General features: G+C 46.9%; 1 protein-coding gene across 2 annotated transcripts in view; it reads right to left on the bottom strand.

The window, feature by feature from the left end:
* The window catches only part of RPN2 (ribophorin II), a 54,071-nt gene that overhangs the window by 21,163 nt on the left and 17,320 nt on the right, over positions 1–15,588 (bottom strand). For both annotated transcript variants that reach the window (XM_056121189.1, XM_056121187.1), the window contains exons 5-9: positions 15,286–15,361; positions 14,138–14,272; positions 8,520–8,696; positions 5,956–6,074; positions 4,174–4,279 (exon numbers count right to left, since the gene is read on the bottom strand). In XM_056121189.1, the coding sequence (XP_055977164.1) occupies positions 4,174–4,279; positions 5,956–6,074; positions 8,520–8,696; positions 14,138–14,272; positions 15,286–15,361 (613 nt within the window). The remainder of the gene's footprint in view (positions 1–4,173; positions 4,280–5,955; positions 6,075–8,519; positions 8,697–14,137; positions 14,273–15,285; positions 15,362–15,588) is intronic.

Here is a 15,588-nt window from a genome sequence, read left to right on the forward strand (position 1 = left end):
AAATCCAGCTCCCGGAACCGTGCGGCTGCAAGTGCGGCCGCGCGACATCTTATCAGGACATTTTTTATGACATCTTATTATCTCATTCCTACTTTGGACAAACTTGCAGGCTATCGAATGTAGCCTGCCCACAGGGCAGAGTCTGGCAAACTCCCCGTGGCGTACCAAATATGCCAAATACCAGTAACAATGATGGGTCTCATTCTCCTAAAGAGCCTTGAATATAATCTCAGGGTTAGGATGAAAGAGACATTACTGGGGCCTGCTCGAGGCAATCGACAAATTTTTCGGGTCACACCTGGCACTGCTCAGGGTATACTCTTGGCAGGCTGGAGGGGACCCTATGGGTGGTTGGAGATGAAGTCCACTGAACCTGGATTGGCTGCGTGCAAAACAAGCGCCTGATTACCCACTGTTCTTCTCCCCGACCCCCCCCCTCCCCGCCCCCAAGAGTTTTAGTTCTTTTCTTTTCTTTAAGGTAGGAGTGACAGCACAGCGGGTAGGGCATTTGCCTTGCACGTGGCCGACCTGGTTGACCCAAGTTCAATTCCTCCACCCCTCTCGAAGAACTTGGCAAGCTACCAAGAGTCTCTCGCCCGCACGGCAAAGCCTGGCAAGCTCCTGGTGACGTATTCGATATGCCACAGTAGCAACAAGTCTCATAATGTTACTGGGCCCGCTCGAGCAAACCAATGAACAGTGCTGCAGTGCTAATGTAGGACTGCTTTTTATTCAGCCATTGATTAAGCTGATTGAGTGGGGCATGAACTCCACAAGAGTTTTATTTCTTAACAAACAACAGAAAAAGCAGAATCAGCAAAAAGTAGGGTCTGAGGATGAACAGCCAGTAGGTGCATGAAGATTTTTTACTCCGTATCTACAGAATGCACAGAGGAGAGTTGGGGACACGGGAGCAGGAGAGCTCAGCTCTACACCCGGCCGGGGAGACAGAGAGCATCCCTCTGGGAAACGAGTGGCAGTGTGACGGCACACACTGACGGGCAGCCAGGGCCGAGGGGCTGGACGTGCACCCGGGGGAGAAGCCCTGAGCCTGGGGAAGGAGCACCTCAGCATGCCCTGGGCCCAGCCTCTCACTTTGAGGAAGGAGGAAACCAGACAGTGCTGAAGCCGCAGGAAGAGGGGCTTTCACCTGCTAATGGCACATGGGACAGGGGACTTGGGAAGGGATAGAGAGGATGAAGACACTGACTCTGATTAGAAACTGGATTCCCAGCCACAAGCGTACATGGGGCCAAGGGTAGGTAAGATAGAGAAGGGACCAGTATGACAATAATAGCTGGAAATGATCACGCTGGACAAGAAATGAGAGTTAAAAGTAGGTAAAGGAATATACACGACAACCTTTTAGTATGTGTATTACAAACCACATGCCCAAACCTGGGTGTGTGTGGGGGGTGAGGGGAAGGAGAGAGGGAGAGAAAGAGAGAGAGAGCGAGCTTTATAAGGGTCTATCTCACAGTGATTCAATTAAAAAAATTAAGACTCTTAAAAATAAGTAAAATCATTAAAAGAAGGAAAGAAAGAAAGAAAGAAAGAAAGAAAAGAAAGAAAGAAAGAAAAGAAAGAAAGAAAGAAAGAAAGAAACTAGACTCCTCATCAGTAGAGGAAACATAGGGCTCCAATAATAGAAGCACTAGACCTCAAGCCAAAGATGTGAGACATGGCAAGCAGAAATGAAGTGGCGAGTGTGATGGTGGGGGGCAGCGTTCCGGCTGGAAGCAGAAGAGGAGTCGGCGAGCAGACCCTCCGCCCAGAGGAGCTTGCCTTTGTTTTTTTTTTTTTTTTAATTAGTGAAATACCATGAGGTACAGTTATAGACTTGTAAATTTTTGTGCTTGGGTTTCCAAGGAGCTTGCCTTTGAACATGTTCATTTGCAGGCAGTTCCCTCATGAAGGAAATGAAAATGCAAAGAATCTGGATTTTAAAGGGTTGAGATACATAATACCGTGGTTTCTAGGCGCATTTTGTGTGAGAGACTGCACTCCAGTCCAGACGTCTCGTGCCAGGCCACAGACAGGGCTTAAAGGGGAGGCCTGGGTTCGAGGTCTGAGTTTTATTTCAGGTTTGTGGTTCACTGAATACACACCAGGAGCAACCCTCAAGCACAGAGCGAGGAGTAGCGCCCGGCACGGCCAGGTGTGGCCCCAAAACCAAAAAAATAAAACCCACCCAAATCAACAGGTAATCTCATGTGTGAGAGAAAGACAGAAAATCAAACAGGAAAAAAAAAAGCAGACCACAATTTTAGCATGAAATCTTCCTTTCTGTCAAACTTATTGCCTGTAAGTATTTAACCTACCTCCCTAGCTCTGTTAAGTAACACCACTCTCGGAAAGGTCAGGGTGCCCAGACGCCACGGCCTTTCACTGAAAGAGAGTGCGTGCCACAGAAGCCCGTCAAGAGGCTCAGCAAAGGCCAGATCTGGGATAATCTGAGCAAGAATATAGGGAATGATAGTGACACATCCTAACCTTGGGAATAAAATTCCTACCTGAAAATATCAAATCTTAGAGACAAACAAATCTGGTAAATTCATAAGTTTAGGAGGGGCTCAGTGTTTTCTAACAGCCTAATTTCAAATGATTATGCAGAAAGACTAAAAGATAAATCACCCTCTGAAAGACATGCTGGTAAGAGCTGTGGCGGGCAAGGTCACCAGGATTCATACTGAGCTCTAGAAAGGCAGAAAAGTCTCGGAGTACTAGTCAACTACAAAGCAGAAAAGACGGCAACTCTGCAGTCAAGAAATCTGGAGCAGTATCAGACAAACCTAAGAGACATTCTACGAAGTAACTGACCAGTTTCCTTTGAAAAGTCTCATGACCCTGGAGATAAACTATCCTCAGTGGGAGGACGCAAAAGGGGAGCAACGGCTCGCAGAACAGGCAACCGGGCTGAAGGCTGGGCCAGAAAAGGGAAGCTGGTGGGGTGAGTAGTCAAATCTGAACCAAAGTCTGCAGCATAGTTGCAGACTAGAACAATACTAACGTTCACTCCCCGGCAGGGATCACTGCAGTGAGGAAATGAACATTTGGGAAGCTCGGTGAATGAGAGTTCTTCGCATCACAATTGCAATTCTCGGCCTCATCCAGGGAACAACGAAAGCTGGTCCCAACTGTCATGAGGCTGTCGGAGAAGTAACAGTGGCAGCTATGCACACAGAACTCATCAGGCATTTAAGAAAGAGTTCAACTACTGACAATTCTGATTTACAGTAAGAAAAGGTTTACGCCGTTTCCCAGTTTGCGAAAGTAGCAAAATGTACAATTCATCTAAAATAAACTTACTCCCCAAACAGTAAAAATAAAAATCACGGGGTCAGAAGGGGGAAACGTCAATTAGCTGGAAGAGCACTGATGTGGAGTGCCTCTGACTAAATGAGGTAGAGCTTTTCTTTCTTGAAGCCACTCGGATATTCAACACAGCCCGAGTATGCTGAACAGGGGAAACAGTACATTATGGAAGATGTTCTTGGTGCTTCACCCAAACAGACTCATTCCAGGCCCGTGTGCCCCGGCAGTGCTTCTCAGCACCTCCTCAGCATCAAGCACTTTCCTAGACACTTTAAAGTCTGACACACACAACATTTGAGAACTATTTCTGCCTCAGCAGAATTGTGGTGACTTTAATATTTTCCTATTTCCTAAATTTCATGTAAACTTGTAACGGCAAATTACAGTGGAAAATGAGAAAATGAAAAAAAAAAAAAGCCCTATGACCAAGTTCTTCGCTGGTTCTGTCACACAGTCTAGTGCAAGCCTGGTCCTCTGTTGTTGCTACTGCTGTTTTTGTTTTAGGGTCACACCAGGTGTATTTTGAGCTACTCCGGGAACACACGGAGCAATTCCTGGCACTACGTCAGAGGTTTCATCCGGTGGTTTGGGGGAGACCGAATGATGCTGGGCTTCCTACATCATGCAAAGCTCATATTCAGTGGCTTAGTCATCTCTTCAGTCCCAAACTGATCCCTCTCTTAACATACACAAGTGAGGGTACCAAATGTTAATTCTGGGTCACTCACACACACACACGTTAATTCTTTGGTCATTTCCTTTCTCTCTCTCTCTCTCTCTCTCTCTCTCTCTCTCTCTCTCTCTCTCTCTCTCTCTCTCATTAACCATGACAATGGAGAAGAAAAGAAAAGCACGTACCTCTACGGTATTTGCAATGTAACGGCTGTCACCTTCCACTTTGACAGAGAAGTCATAATAACCACTGGAGAACTTGGCATTCACGAAGTTTAGTTCAAAAACATCCCTGTCAAGAACGACAGCAGGGTCAGTGAGCCCCCACACAGGCTGCCAGGAACAGAGTACACAGGAGGACAAAGTGAGGTACCCCTGGAGATAGCACAGGGCCATCACCTCCTCCCTTCTCAACTTCCTGCCCCTGGGACAGCTCCTGTTCAATCACAGACTATAATCTGAGGAACATTCCTGCTCAGGGCAGTATGATTGTAGACAGTTGTTATTCCTACTCTCCTATACCTTGAGAACTTCCTAAAAAAAATGTATATTACACTCAGATAAAACTATCAACAACTTTGCTTTAAAGGGGGGAGAGGGAGGGTGGGAAATCCCATCTCTACATAGCAAAATCTCCAGTGCATTTTATTACTCACTCCTTACAATGATTTTGCCATTTTTGTTTTGAGGGCACACACAGTAGTGCCCAGGGCTTATTCCTGGCTGTGCTCAGGGATGACTTCTGGCCAGTCTTGGGGGCCACACGGGATTCTGGGGATCGAACCCAGGTCAACCATGCATGAGGCAAGCAACCACTGGCTATACTAGCTTTCCAGCCCACTGATTTTTGTCTTTTAATTTCACATAGTGCCGGAATAACTTTATGACTAAAATAATCCATTTTTCGCAATTTAACAAGACTTCATATAAAATCTGGCCCTTGGGGCCAGGGAGTGGCCAGGGCAGTGAACTGTGAGGTATGAAGCCTGGGGTCCAATTTCCTTCACTCTATGAGCTGTTTGAAATTTATCTAACAATATGAAGCCATTAAAAATAAGCCAGTGGGGGCTGGAGTGGTAGCACAGTGGGTAGGGCGTTTTGCCTTGCAGGCGGCCGACCTAGGTTCGATCCCCAGCATCCCATATGGTCCCCTGAGCACCGCCAGGAGTGACTCCTGAGTGCATGAGCCAGGAGTAACCCCTGTGCATCACCGGGTGTGACCCAAAAAGCAAAAAAAAAAAAAAAAAAAAAAAAGCCAGTGATGGGGCTGGAGTGATAGCACAGCAGGTAGGGCATCTGCCTTGCACGCGGCTGACCCGGGGTTGATTCCCAGCATCCCATATGGTCCCTGAGCACTGCCAGGAGTAATTTCTAAGTGCAGAGCCAGGAGTAACACCTGTGCATTGCTGGGTGTGATCCAAACAGCAAATAAATAAATAAATAAAAATAAGCCAGTGAGGGGGCTGGAGCAATAGCACAGCAGGGAGGGCATTTGCCTTGCATGCAGCCAACCTGGGTTTGATTCCCAGCATCCCATATGGTCCCTTGAGCACCGCCAAGAATAATGCCTGAGTGCAGAGCCAGGAATAACCCCTATGCATTGCTGGGTGTGACCCAAAAAACATAAAATAAGCCAGCGAATCTTTAATCTCATGGGGTCTAGATTTGCTTGAGCAGGCAGCAGTAACATCTCCATTGTGAGACTTGTTACTGTGTTTGGCATACTGAATACGTAGCTTGCCAGGCTTTGCCGTGCAGGCGAGATACTCTCGGTAGCTTGCCGGGCTCTCCGAGAGGGGTGGAAGGATCCAACCCGGCTCATCTGGGCTGGCCGCACGCAAGGCAAACGCCCTACCGCTGTGCTATCGCTCCTACAAAATAAATAAAATAAAATACAAGGGAAATAAAGTTTTTTAAAATAAGAAGGTGCTGAAAGGAGAATGCTGTTAAGCTGTGCCCAGGACTCACCCGGAGGGACGGAAGGGCGTTTTCTGAAGGACCGTGGCTCTGGAGGCGACAGACTTCGCGTGCTCCAGCTGAACCGTGGCTTGAGTCAGAGGTTGGGAAAGGACATTGGTGACATGCAACTGAAAATACAATGAAAGATTATGTGCAGCTCCACAGGCTGTTTTTGGGGTGCTTACTTCATAGGGAGCCATCTCTGCAGGGCAAGAAACACTCTTATCAAGAAATTCGCAACTTATCAAAAATGAAAAACAGAAAAACACACTTGGCTTAGGAACGATGTTGATTCTAGAAGGTGAGTGGTGTAGTGGAGATGATCTGCAAAACCTTTGTTCGTTTGTTTGGGGACCACACCAGTCGTGCTCAGGGCTTACTGCTGGCAGGGCTCAGGGTACGATATGGGGTGCTGGGGATCAAACCCAGGTTGGCCATGTGCAAGGCAAGCACCTTCCCTGCTGAGCTATCTCTCTGACCCTGCAAGCTCTTGCCCAGTGATCTCATTTTCAGATGAAACCAGAGCCAAAAGAAGAAAAAAGACTGACGCCAGATGACCTTCTGATCGCCAGTTCTGTTCACTTTAAAATGATTAGAGGAGCTGGAGAAATAATACTTGCCTTGTACATGGCCCACCTGGGTTTGATTCTGGCACCCCATGAGCACTGCTAGGAGTGATTCCTGAGAGCAGAGCCAGGGGTAATCCCTGACGAGTGCCAGTACAGCCCCTTCCCCCCACAAAAAAAAAGATTAGAAAATAAATGTAAAAATATACCTAACTACAAACTGACATACTTAAGGGATAACAATAGGAAAAACAACAACAACAAAAAAAAGGATATTAATAACCATCACTTCTGAAAATCAACTATCAGTCAGATACTAAATCTGGCTCTTTAATATAGCCTTGTGCCTCTCATATGAGCTTGTATGAGACTGCAGATAGTATAACCTCTACTGAATAAATGAGGAAACTGAGGCCAGGTATAGTTAGGCAAATGTTGATGGTCATAAGGTCAATTAAGGCCTAGGACTGGATGTCCCATCTGCCTAGCTATGAAGCCAGTTCTTTTGCTTCTCTGCCCTCACAGTGTCCTGTGACCGACGGTGAGCTACAGTAGTAATCTGGTGACTTCTCTGAAAACCCAGACTCTGCTGAGGGGAAGTAGAGTGTCTGCAGGGAGGGATGAGGCCGTCCTGAAGCAGACAGGAGACACTACAGAAGTCAGGTGAGCAGAGGCTACAGAGACAACCATCCTTGCGTGGAACCCCAATGTACATGTAGAACAAAACAAAATGCTAATTTCTTTCTTTTTCGGGTTTTATTTTTTTTGGGGGGGAAGGGGGAAGGTCACACACACCGGCAATACACAGGAGTTACTCCTGGCTTTGCACTCAGGAAATACTTCTGGCAGTGCTCTCAGGGGATACTCCTGGCAGTGCTCTCAGGGGGACCATATAAGATGCTTGGAATTGAACCTGGGTTGGCCGCGTACAAGCTGAATGCTCTAGCCACTGTACTATTGCTCCAGTCCAAAAATGCTAATTTCGTAGGAAGGTCTTAACATATCCCGGTTTCCAGACAGCAGCAACAAAAAGGCATCACCCAGCAGGAAGAGTCTACCCAAATTTACTCTGAGGAAAGAGGGATCACAAAAGAAGCTTCCTGTTGAGGGTCAACTATCGCGGCATTAGAACGACTTGGAAATTCTACAGCTGTCTTCAGACAAGGCATTTAGAAAGTTTCAGTGTTGGGAGATGCATTTTAGAAGCAAAACTTTGCTCTACATCTAGAGTTATGGACACTCACACACAGATTCCTTTTTTTTTTCTTTTTAAATAGGGCCCACCCCCAGCAGTACTCAGGGCCCCCCAGGGCTGCAGTGTGGTACTAGGGATCAAACTCAAGGCCTTGCATATGCTGGACAGGTGCTGTGCGACGTGAACCCTCTCTCCAGGCCAAGAAATACATGTATCTTGCACTTAATTTCTTGAAAGTCCGACAATTTAAAATCCTCAGAAATGGTGGGTTTTCCACCATTGGGTTTACCAACAGGACATTGGTAGGGCACTTGCCTTGCATACTGTCAATGTGGGTTCAACTCCCAAGCCCCACCAGGCATAGTTCCTGAGCACCAAGTCAGGAGTAATAAGCCCTGAGCACTGCCAAGTATGGCTCAAAACCAAAAAAACATATAGTGGGTAGGGCACTTTGCTTGCACACAGCCAAGCTGGGCTCAACCTCCAACATCCCACACCATCCCCCAAATCCCGTTATGAGTGACCTTTGAGCACAGAGCCAGGAGTAAGCCCTGAGCACAGCTCAGTGTGGCCCAAAAAAACAAACAAACAAACAAAAAAAAAGAAGGAAAAAATAAAATAAATAAAAATAAAATTATCTAGAACAAAATCCTGACTTGCAGATAGACATGAGGGGTTCTGTCTGGGACTAGCTCACCCCTTCCTGGCCAAGGGAAACGAGGCTCAGTGGGGGACTTAACGGGGCTGCCAGCAGTGAAGTGAGGCGGTTTCTGAAAGCCTCTGGGGGGAAGGTCAGGGCCTGGAAGTCATACCCGAAGCAGGGCCTGGTCCTGTGTGTAGGAGGCCGAACCCTCGGGCACCACCACCACCGGCACATGGTAACGATTCTGGGTGAGTGCGGCGGCCGCACAGGCTACGCTGAAGGCTTCCGAGAGGGACTCAAAGTTCTTCTTGCTGAAGATGGTATTCATGAGCTGGACCACCTGATCCTGAAAGAGAAGAGACAAGGAATTCTCAGATCTGCAGGGAGCAGAGCGGTGGCAGAGCCAACCCGCCTCCCCACCCCCGCTGGTTTGGAAGGCATCTGGTCGCTGGCTGATACTGGCCAGGGGACGCAGCCCATGTTCTGCACCAAAGCTTCAAGCTGGGATTTTGTTCAAAGATTAGGAGAAAATCTTTGCCCACCCCTCATCAGACAAAGGGTCGATATAAAAGAAACAGAAGGACTGGTAGAATTTTACAAGACACAATCAACCCCATTTTAAAAAAAAGTGGGGAGAAGAGATTAACAGAAACTTCCTCAGAGAAGAGATACGGATGGCCAAAAGGTACATGGAAAAGTGCTCTGCATCATTCATCACCAGGGAAATCAGAACAATAGTGAGATGTCAATTCACGCCAGAGAGAATGGCACACCAGACAAAGATCAAAAACAACCAGTGCTTTGGGGCCAGAGCAATAGTACAGCCTTGCACCAAGCGGCCTACCAGGGTTCAATCCCCAACATCCCAAATGGCTTCCTGAGTCCCACTTGGAGTGATCCCTGAGCAAAGAGTAAGCCCTGAGCACTGCCAGGTGTGCCACTGTCCCCCCCCCCCCCAAAAAAAAAGTCCAACACCAACCAGTGCTGATGTTGATGTGGGAAAAAGGGACTCTCATCCACTCGGGCAAATGTCACTTGGTCCAGCCTTTTTGGAAACAACACGGGCACATCTCAAAACACTAGGAATTAATCTCCCAGGACCCAGCAATTCTACTTTTTGGCATTTACCCCAAAGGACTGAGAAAGTCTATACCAAAAAAAAAAAAAAAAACCTCTGTGCACACCTATGCTCACTGAAGCCAAAGTCTGGAACAACCCAAGTGATTGCAAGAACAGATGATGGCATAAAGAAAGTGTGGTGCCAACGGAGTACTATGTAGCTGTTAGAAAAGATGAAGTCATAAAATTTACATACAAGTGGTACTACATGGAAAGCATCATGTTAAGCGAAATGAGTCAGAAAGAGAGGGATAGACATAGAAAGATTGCATTCATCTGGGGAACATAAAGTAACAAAATAGGAGACTAACACCCAAGAATGGCCGAGATTAGTACCAGAAATTCTGCTCCATGGCTTGGAGGCCAGCCACACATTCTAGGGAAAAGGGAGCTCAGATAGAGAAAGGAGCACCAAATAAAGGGTGTTGTGAGGATCCTCCCAGGATGGGAGAAGCATGCTGAAAGTAGACTATAGACCAAACATGATTGCCACTCAATGCCTCTTTTGCAAACCACAACACCCAAAAGGAGAGAGAGAACAAAAGGGAATACTCTGCCACAGAGGCAGGGCGGGATGGGGAGGATGGGGGGTGGGAGGGATACTGGGATCCGTGGTGGTGGAAAATGGGCACTGATGGAGGGATGGGTATTTGATCATTGTATAATTAAAACCCAAGCACAAAAATTTGTAAGTCTACAACTATACCTCATGGTGTTTCAATAAAAATTAAAAGAAAAAAAAGTGTGGGCGCACAAGTGTGGGTGGGGCGGAGGGTAGAAATGACAGAGAGGAGACTGCCATGACAATAGCTGGGAATGATCACGATGGACAAGATCTGAGCGTAAAAAGTAGGTCAAGGGATATTCTTGATAACCTTTCAATATTGCAAACCACAATGCCTAAAAGAGGTGGGTGGGGTTGGGTGATGGGAGGGAACCTGGGAACACTGGTGCTGGGAAAAGTACACTGGTGGAGGGGTGGGTGTTGGAACATGTATGACTGAAATCCAATCAATCATGAACAGCTTTGTATAAGGGTTGATCTCACAGTGGTTCAATAAAAGAGTTAAAAAAAGGAATAGAAATGCTTCAAAAAAAAAAGTATGGTGCATATACACAAAGGAATACTACTCGGCTATGAGAAAAGACGAAATCATGCGTTTTGCCGCTATGAGAATGGACTGGAGAAGGTCATGCTGCGTGAAATTAGACAGAAGCAGAGGGACGAAAGAATGATCCACCTCATAGGCGAGGCACAGTCCTTCGTAGGAAGAACCGTCTCTAGCAAGAAGCCTGTCACTACATGGAGGGCGGGCCAACAATGGTGGAGGGAAAGTGACATTCTGCTGGAGGAATGCTTTATGCATGAAACCTGCCATGACCAATATTGGAAAATGACAGTTCTGAGAAAATTTTTTTAAAATAAAAAAAACCCACTTGGACTCTGGTTGTGGATGTGATTGGCTGGTCCAACCCTTTTGGAAAACAGTATGGACGATTCTCAAAAAATTAGAATTTGATCTCCCATTTGACCCAGCAATACCACTCCTGGGAATATATCCCAGAGAGGCAAAAATGTATAGTCGAAGTGACATCAGCACTTGTTTGCTCATTGCAGCACTCTTTACAATAGCCAGAATCTGGAAAAAACCTGAGTGCCCAAGAACAGATGACTGGTTAAAGAAACTTTGATACATTTACACAATGGAGTACAATGTAGCTGTTAGAAAAGATGAAGTCATGAAATTAACATACAAGTGAGACTATATGGAAAGTATCATGTTAAGCGAAATGAGTCTGAAAGAGAGGGATAGACACAGAAAGATTGCATTCATCTGGGGAACATAAAGCAACAAAACGGGAGACTAACACCCAGGAATGGCCGAGATTAGTACCAGGAATTTTGCTCCATGACTTGAAGGCCAGCCACACGCGCTAGGTGAAAAGGAAGCTCAGATAGAGAAGAGAGCACCAAATAAAGGGTGTTGTGAGGATCCTCCCAGGGGTGGGAGAAGCATGCTGAAAGTAGTCTATAGATCAAACATGATTGCCACTCAATGCCTCTCTTGCAAAACAGTACGCAAAAGAAGAGAGAGAGAACAAGGGGGAATGCCCTGCCACAGAGGCAGGGTGGGCAGGGGGGATGGGGGGTGGGAGGGATGCTGGGACCCGTGGTGGTGGAGGATGGGCACTGGTGGAGGGATGGGTGCTTGATCATTGTATAACTGATACCCAAGCACAAAAATTTATAAGTCTATAACTGTACCTCATGGTGTTTCACTAATAAAAAAAAAAAAACAACAAAAAACCCCCCACTCGGACTCTGGTTGTGGATGTGATTGGCTGAGGGGGGCCTGGGACTGAAGTTTCAATGGTCAGCCCTGGCATTGCTGGGACCACTAGGGCCAGCCTGGCAGTGCCAGAGGGTGACGGCAGTGCTGGGGTGCTGGGGACAGAACTCTGGGCCTCTGCATACAGGACACGTCGTCTGAGCCCATGGAATTCTCTTCCTGGCCCAGATTTTTGGGTCCTTTTTTTTCCCACTTCTGAATGAAAACTGGAATTCCTGTGCTTGTCTGCCAACCATGTACTGAATGTCCCCTACACAACTGCACAGACTTCTAGATTAACTACAGGTACAAATGAAATACAATAAATACATAATGAAATCTGTTTAAGTGTCTATATGTACCAGGTACTCTGATGGGTGGTTCACATTAATTCAAATCTTAACAGAAATCCTGGAAAAATTCACTATCTATGTTAAAACAGAAAAAAAAGTGGGGGAAGGTGCACACACACACACACACACACACGCACACACGCACACACGCACATGCACACACACACACACACACACACACACACACCCCAAATAGACTTGTCTACAAAGTCCCTCCAGAACAAAACATATCTCCTGATTTCTCAACTCCCAGCTAAGCTATTTTCTCTCTTCCACCCCACCTCGAAGCAGTGCACTGGGGCTGTCTGTAGAGAAAGCACAAATCTTATGACCAAATGCACGTTAGAAAGGAACTAAAATAGCTCTCCATTAAGAACTAATGGGTTGCTTGCAGGAGAAAACTAAAAGCAATTTTTTTTAAAAAAGTGGAAACTAAAAGGCATTATTAAAATTATGGAGACTGTTTGCTGAAAAGGAAACCTTTTCTACCTCACTCAGTTTTGTTTTTTAAAAACTACCATCGAACAAAAGAGCTCCCTTGTTCCCGACAGTGTTATTCACAGTCGACATGAAATAATTTTCTTTAATTGTACCAATTATATTTTTTTCCATCACTAGGCTGTTGACATGCTAAAATGGGTAACGATTCACCAGAACGGTAGTGTCAAAAGCAGTGACAGCAAAATTATTTCAGACAAGTACCTGGGTAGCAGAAGCTTGGGAATAAAGCAAGTTCAGTCTAATAAAACTAAGTTTAAGCTGTACATGTCTAAAACCACCAATTCATCTACATCTTGCACAGATAAAGAGAACCCCTAACGGATTTCTTTGTTCCCAGAGACCCATACTCCTGCATTTTCACCCATAACACAAATGAAAAGAGATGTTTTTATCTCTAGATCCACTTAACACAGGGCGGTTAGAAGGTTAAAAAAAAATTTTTTTTTAAAAAAAGGACATTGTGGAGGGATGGATACTTGATCACTGTATAACTGAAACCCAAGCACAAAAATTTGTAAGTCTACAACTGTACCTCATAGTGTTTCACTAATAAAAATTTTTTTAAAAAAAGGACATTGTCACAATATCAAATATTCAATCACATCCTCCAGAGGGGGAGAGAAAAAAAAAGAAAATTTATTCAAATTAACCGATAGTTAATTACTTACTGTTTACTTTTAAAAAATAACCACGTTGGCCTGTACGGGGATCGAACCCGTGACTTTGGCATAATTAGGTGCGATAGCACAGCGGTAGGACATTTGCTTTGCATGCGGCCGGCCCCGCTGATGCAGGTTCGATTCCTCCGCCCCTCTCGGAGAGCCCGGCAAGCTACTGAGAGTATCTCGCCCGCACAGCAAAGCCTGGCAAGCTACCCGTGATGTATTCGATGTGCCAAACACAGTAACAACAAGTCTCACAATGGAGACGTTACTGGGCCCATTCGAGCAAATCGATGAACAGCGGGAGGACAGTGCAGTGCTTTAAAAAATAGAGAAAGTTGTAACTTGGAACCCAAACCTCTTCTCCTACACTCGCTTGTATGTGGCAGTGGGGCCTGCTCAGACTCTCCACACACGCACGTGCCAGCAACCTCCAGGTCAACAAGGGCCCCTTGAAAAGGGGAGAGAGGGAATTCGTTAGGGGTGCCTGGCAGACACGTGCACCTTAGCGGGGACGGGCAGAGGGAGAACAGGCAAGTCTGAAGCACAGGGCACTGCTCAGAGGAAAAGATTTCTGTGTGGAAAGAATCCACGAGCCAGGGAGCAGTGTGAAGAATGGCCTCGAGGCACACTGGGATCCCATTTCAAGCAAGCGCGGCACCACCACCACTGTCCCACCACCACCAGTTTCCTGAAGACAGGAAAGACTTCTCTCTCTCATCCCCAAGATGAGGTCCAACACGGCCACACCCCAAAGCCATCCTGAGCAGAGGGCTGGCAGCCCCCTCTGGACTCTCTGCTTTAGGAAGGCTGGATAAGCACCTCTTTAATAGACGGCTCCGTCCCCACATGGTCCATGAGCTTATAGGTGGCGGCCACAAATAATGCCGTTGTCTCCAGGCCTTCTTCAAACTGCAGATACACGCCGCCCAGTTCATCCAGGCGAGCCACCAGGTCCTGTCACAAAAGAGCAGAAGTGTGTTGGCAGGCACGAGGGAACAGAAGTGAGGTGCAGCCCGGACCCCCATCATTACAGATGCATTGTTAGAAATCTCTCTGTACACCCGGAGACCATCCCAGTCATGGAGCACTGTCTCCTTGCAAAAGGGGCGAGTATTGTAGAGACTTCTGAAAGAGGACAATCTCTCCCAGGCGGGCACAGGCCCAGGAGCTTCAGCCCCAAAGGCACCAGCCAGCACGGAGCAAAAGGGTGGTGGGGCAGACTACACCCAGAAAAACATGAAGACAACCGGAGACTGTGGCTGTCACGTCACGGACCCTGCAGAGCAGAGCATCTCCCAGGTTCACTCGCTGCTGCTCTGAAGAACCAAGAGACTCACCAGGCCCTCCTGAGCCGTGGGCTCGGTCACCAGTGCCCGCGTGGGGAGGGCCGGCCCGCCAGCACAGAGCTGCAGTGCCTGAGCTGTAAGAGTCCCGGGCAAAGGGATGGACATGGTGACAAAAACCACAGGCCAACCTCTTCCCCAGTCCCATCGAGTCTCGGTACTCGAGGGCCGCATTTGCCCTACAACCACTATCTGAGAAAATTGTGGTGGAGCTGGAGAGAGGGTACAGCAGGCAGGGTGTCTGCCTCGTGGGTAGGGTGGCTGACCGGGTTGAATTCAATTCCCGGCATCCCACGTGAACACCAACAGGAGCAATTCCTGAGTGCAGAGCCAGGAGTAACTCGAGCAATGCCAAGTGTGACCCAAAAACTTTAAAAAAAGAAAAAAAAAATTGTGTTTCAGAGAAATAAAATCATTTCTTTGGAAATATATATATATATATATATATATATTTCCCCCCCCCCCCCCCCCCGGACTTACTGTTCAGATAAAAAGAACAAAAGCGTATTGTGGGTTTGGAAGGAAATGTGACTGACTGCAAAGACACATGTCTCCATGCAGGATACTTCTAATGGGTTTCAGATATGGGAGCTGGGGAATTCACGTGAGAAAACAAATCCAAACCTCAATCTCTTCCACGATGCTTCTGAGATCAGCCTGCTGAGACAGGTGGGATGCAGTCTGCAGAGCCTGGACCGTTCTGGAAAGCAAAGTGCAAAATCCAATGAGTGGCAAGACTCCCCTCATCCACTCACCTCTCCCTGGACTGGGATAGCGCCAGTATTTCATTTCTGTTCCATAGAAGTAAAAGACAGTCTCAACACTAAGAAGCCTACTTGGAATCCAGTCAGGAAAGACGAGTTGGGGAAAGGGCCCCAGCAAACAGCAATCCACCCAGGAGAGAGGACCGGCACGAAGCACTGTGAC

Source organism: Sorex fumeus, unplaced genomic scaffold, assembly GCF_029834395.1.
Source record: "Sorex fumeus unplaced genomic scaffold, SorFum_2.1 ptg000044l, whole genome shotgun sequence".
NCBI lineage: Eukaryota > Metazoa > Chordata > Mammalia > Eulipotyphla > Soricidae > Sorex > Sorex fumeus.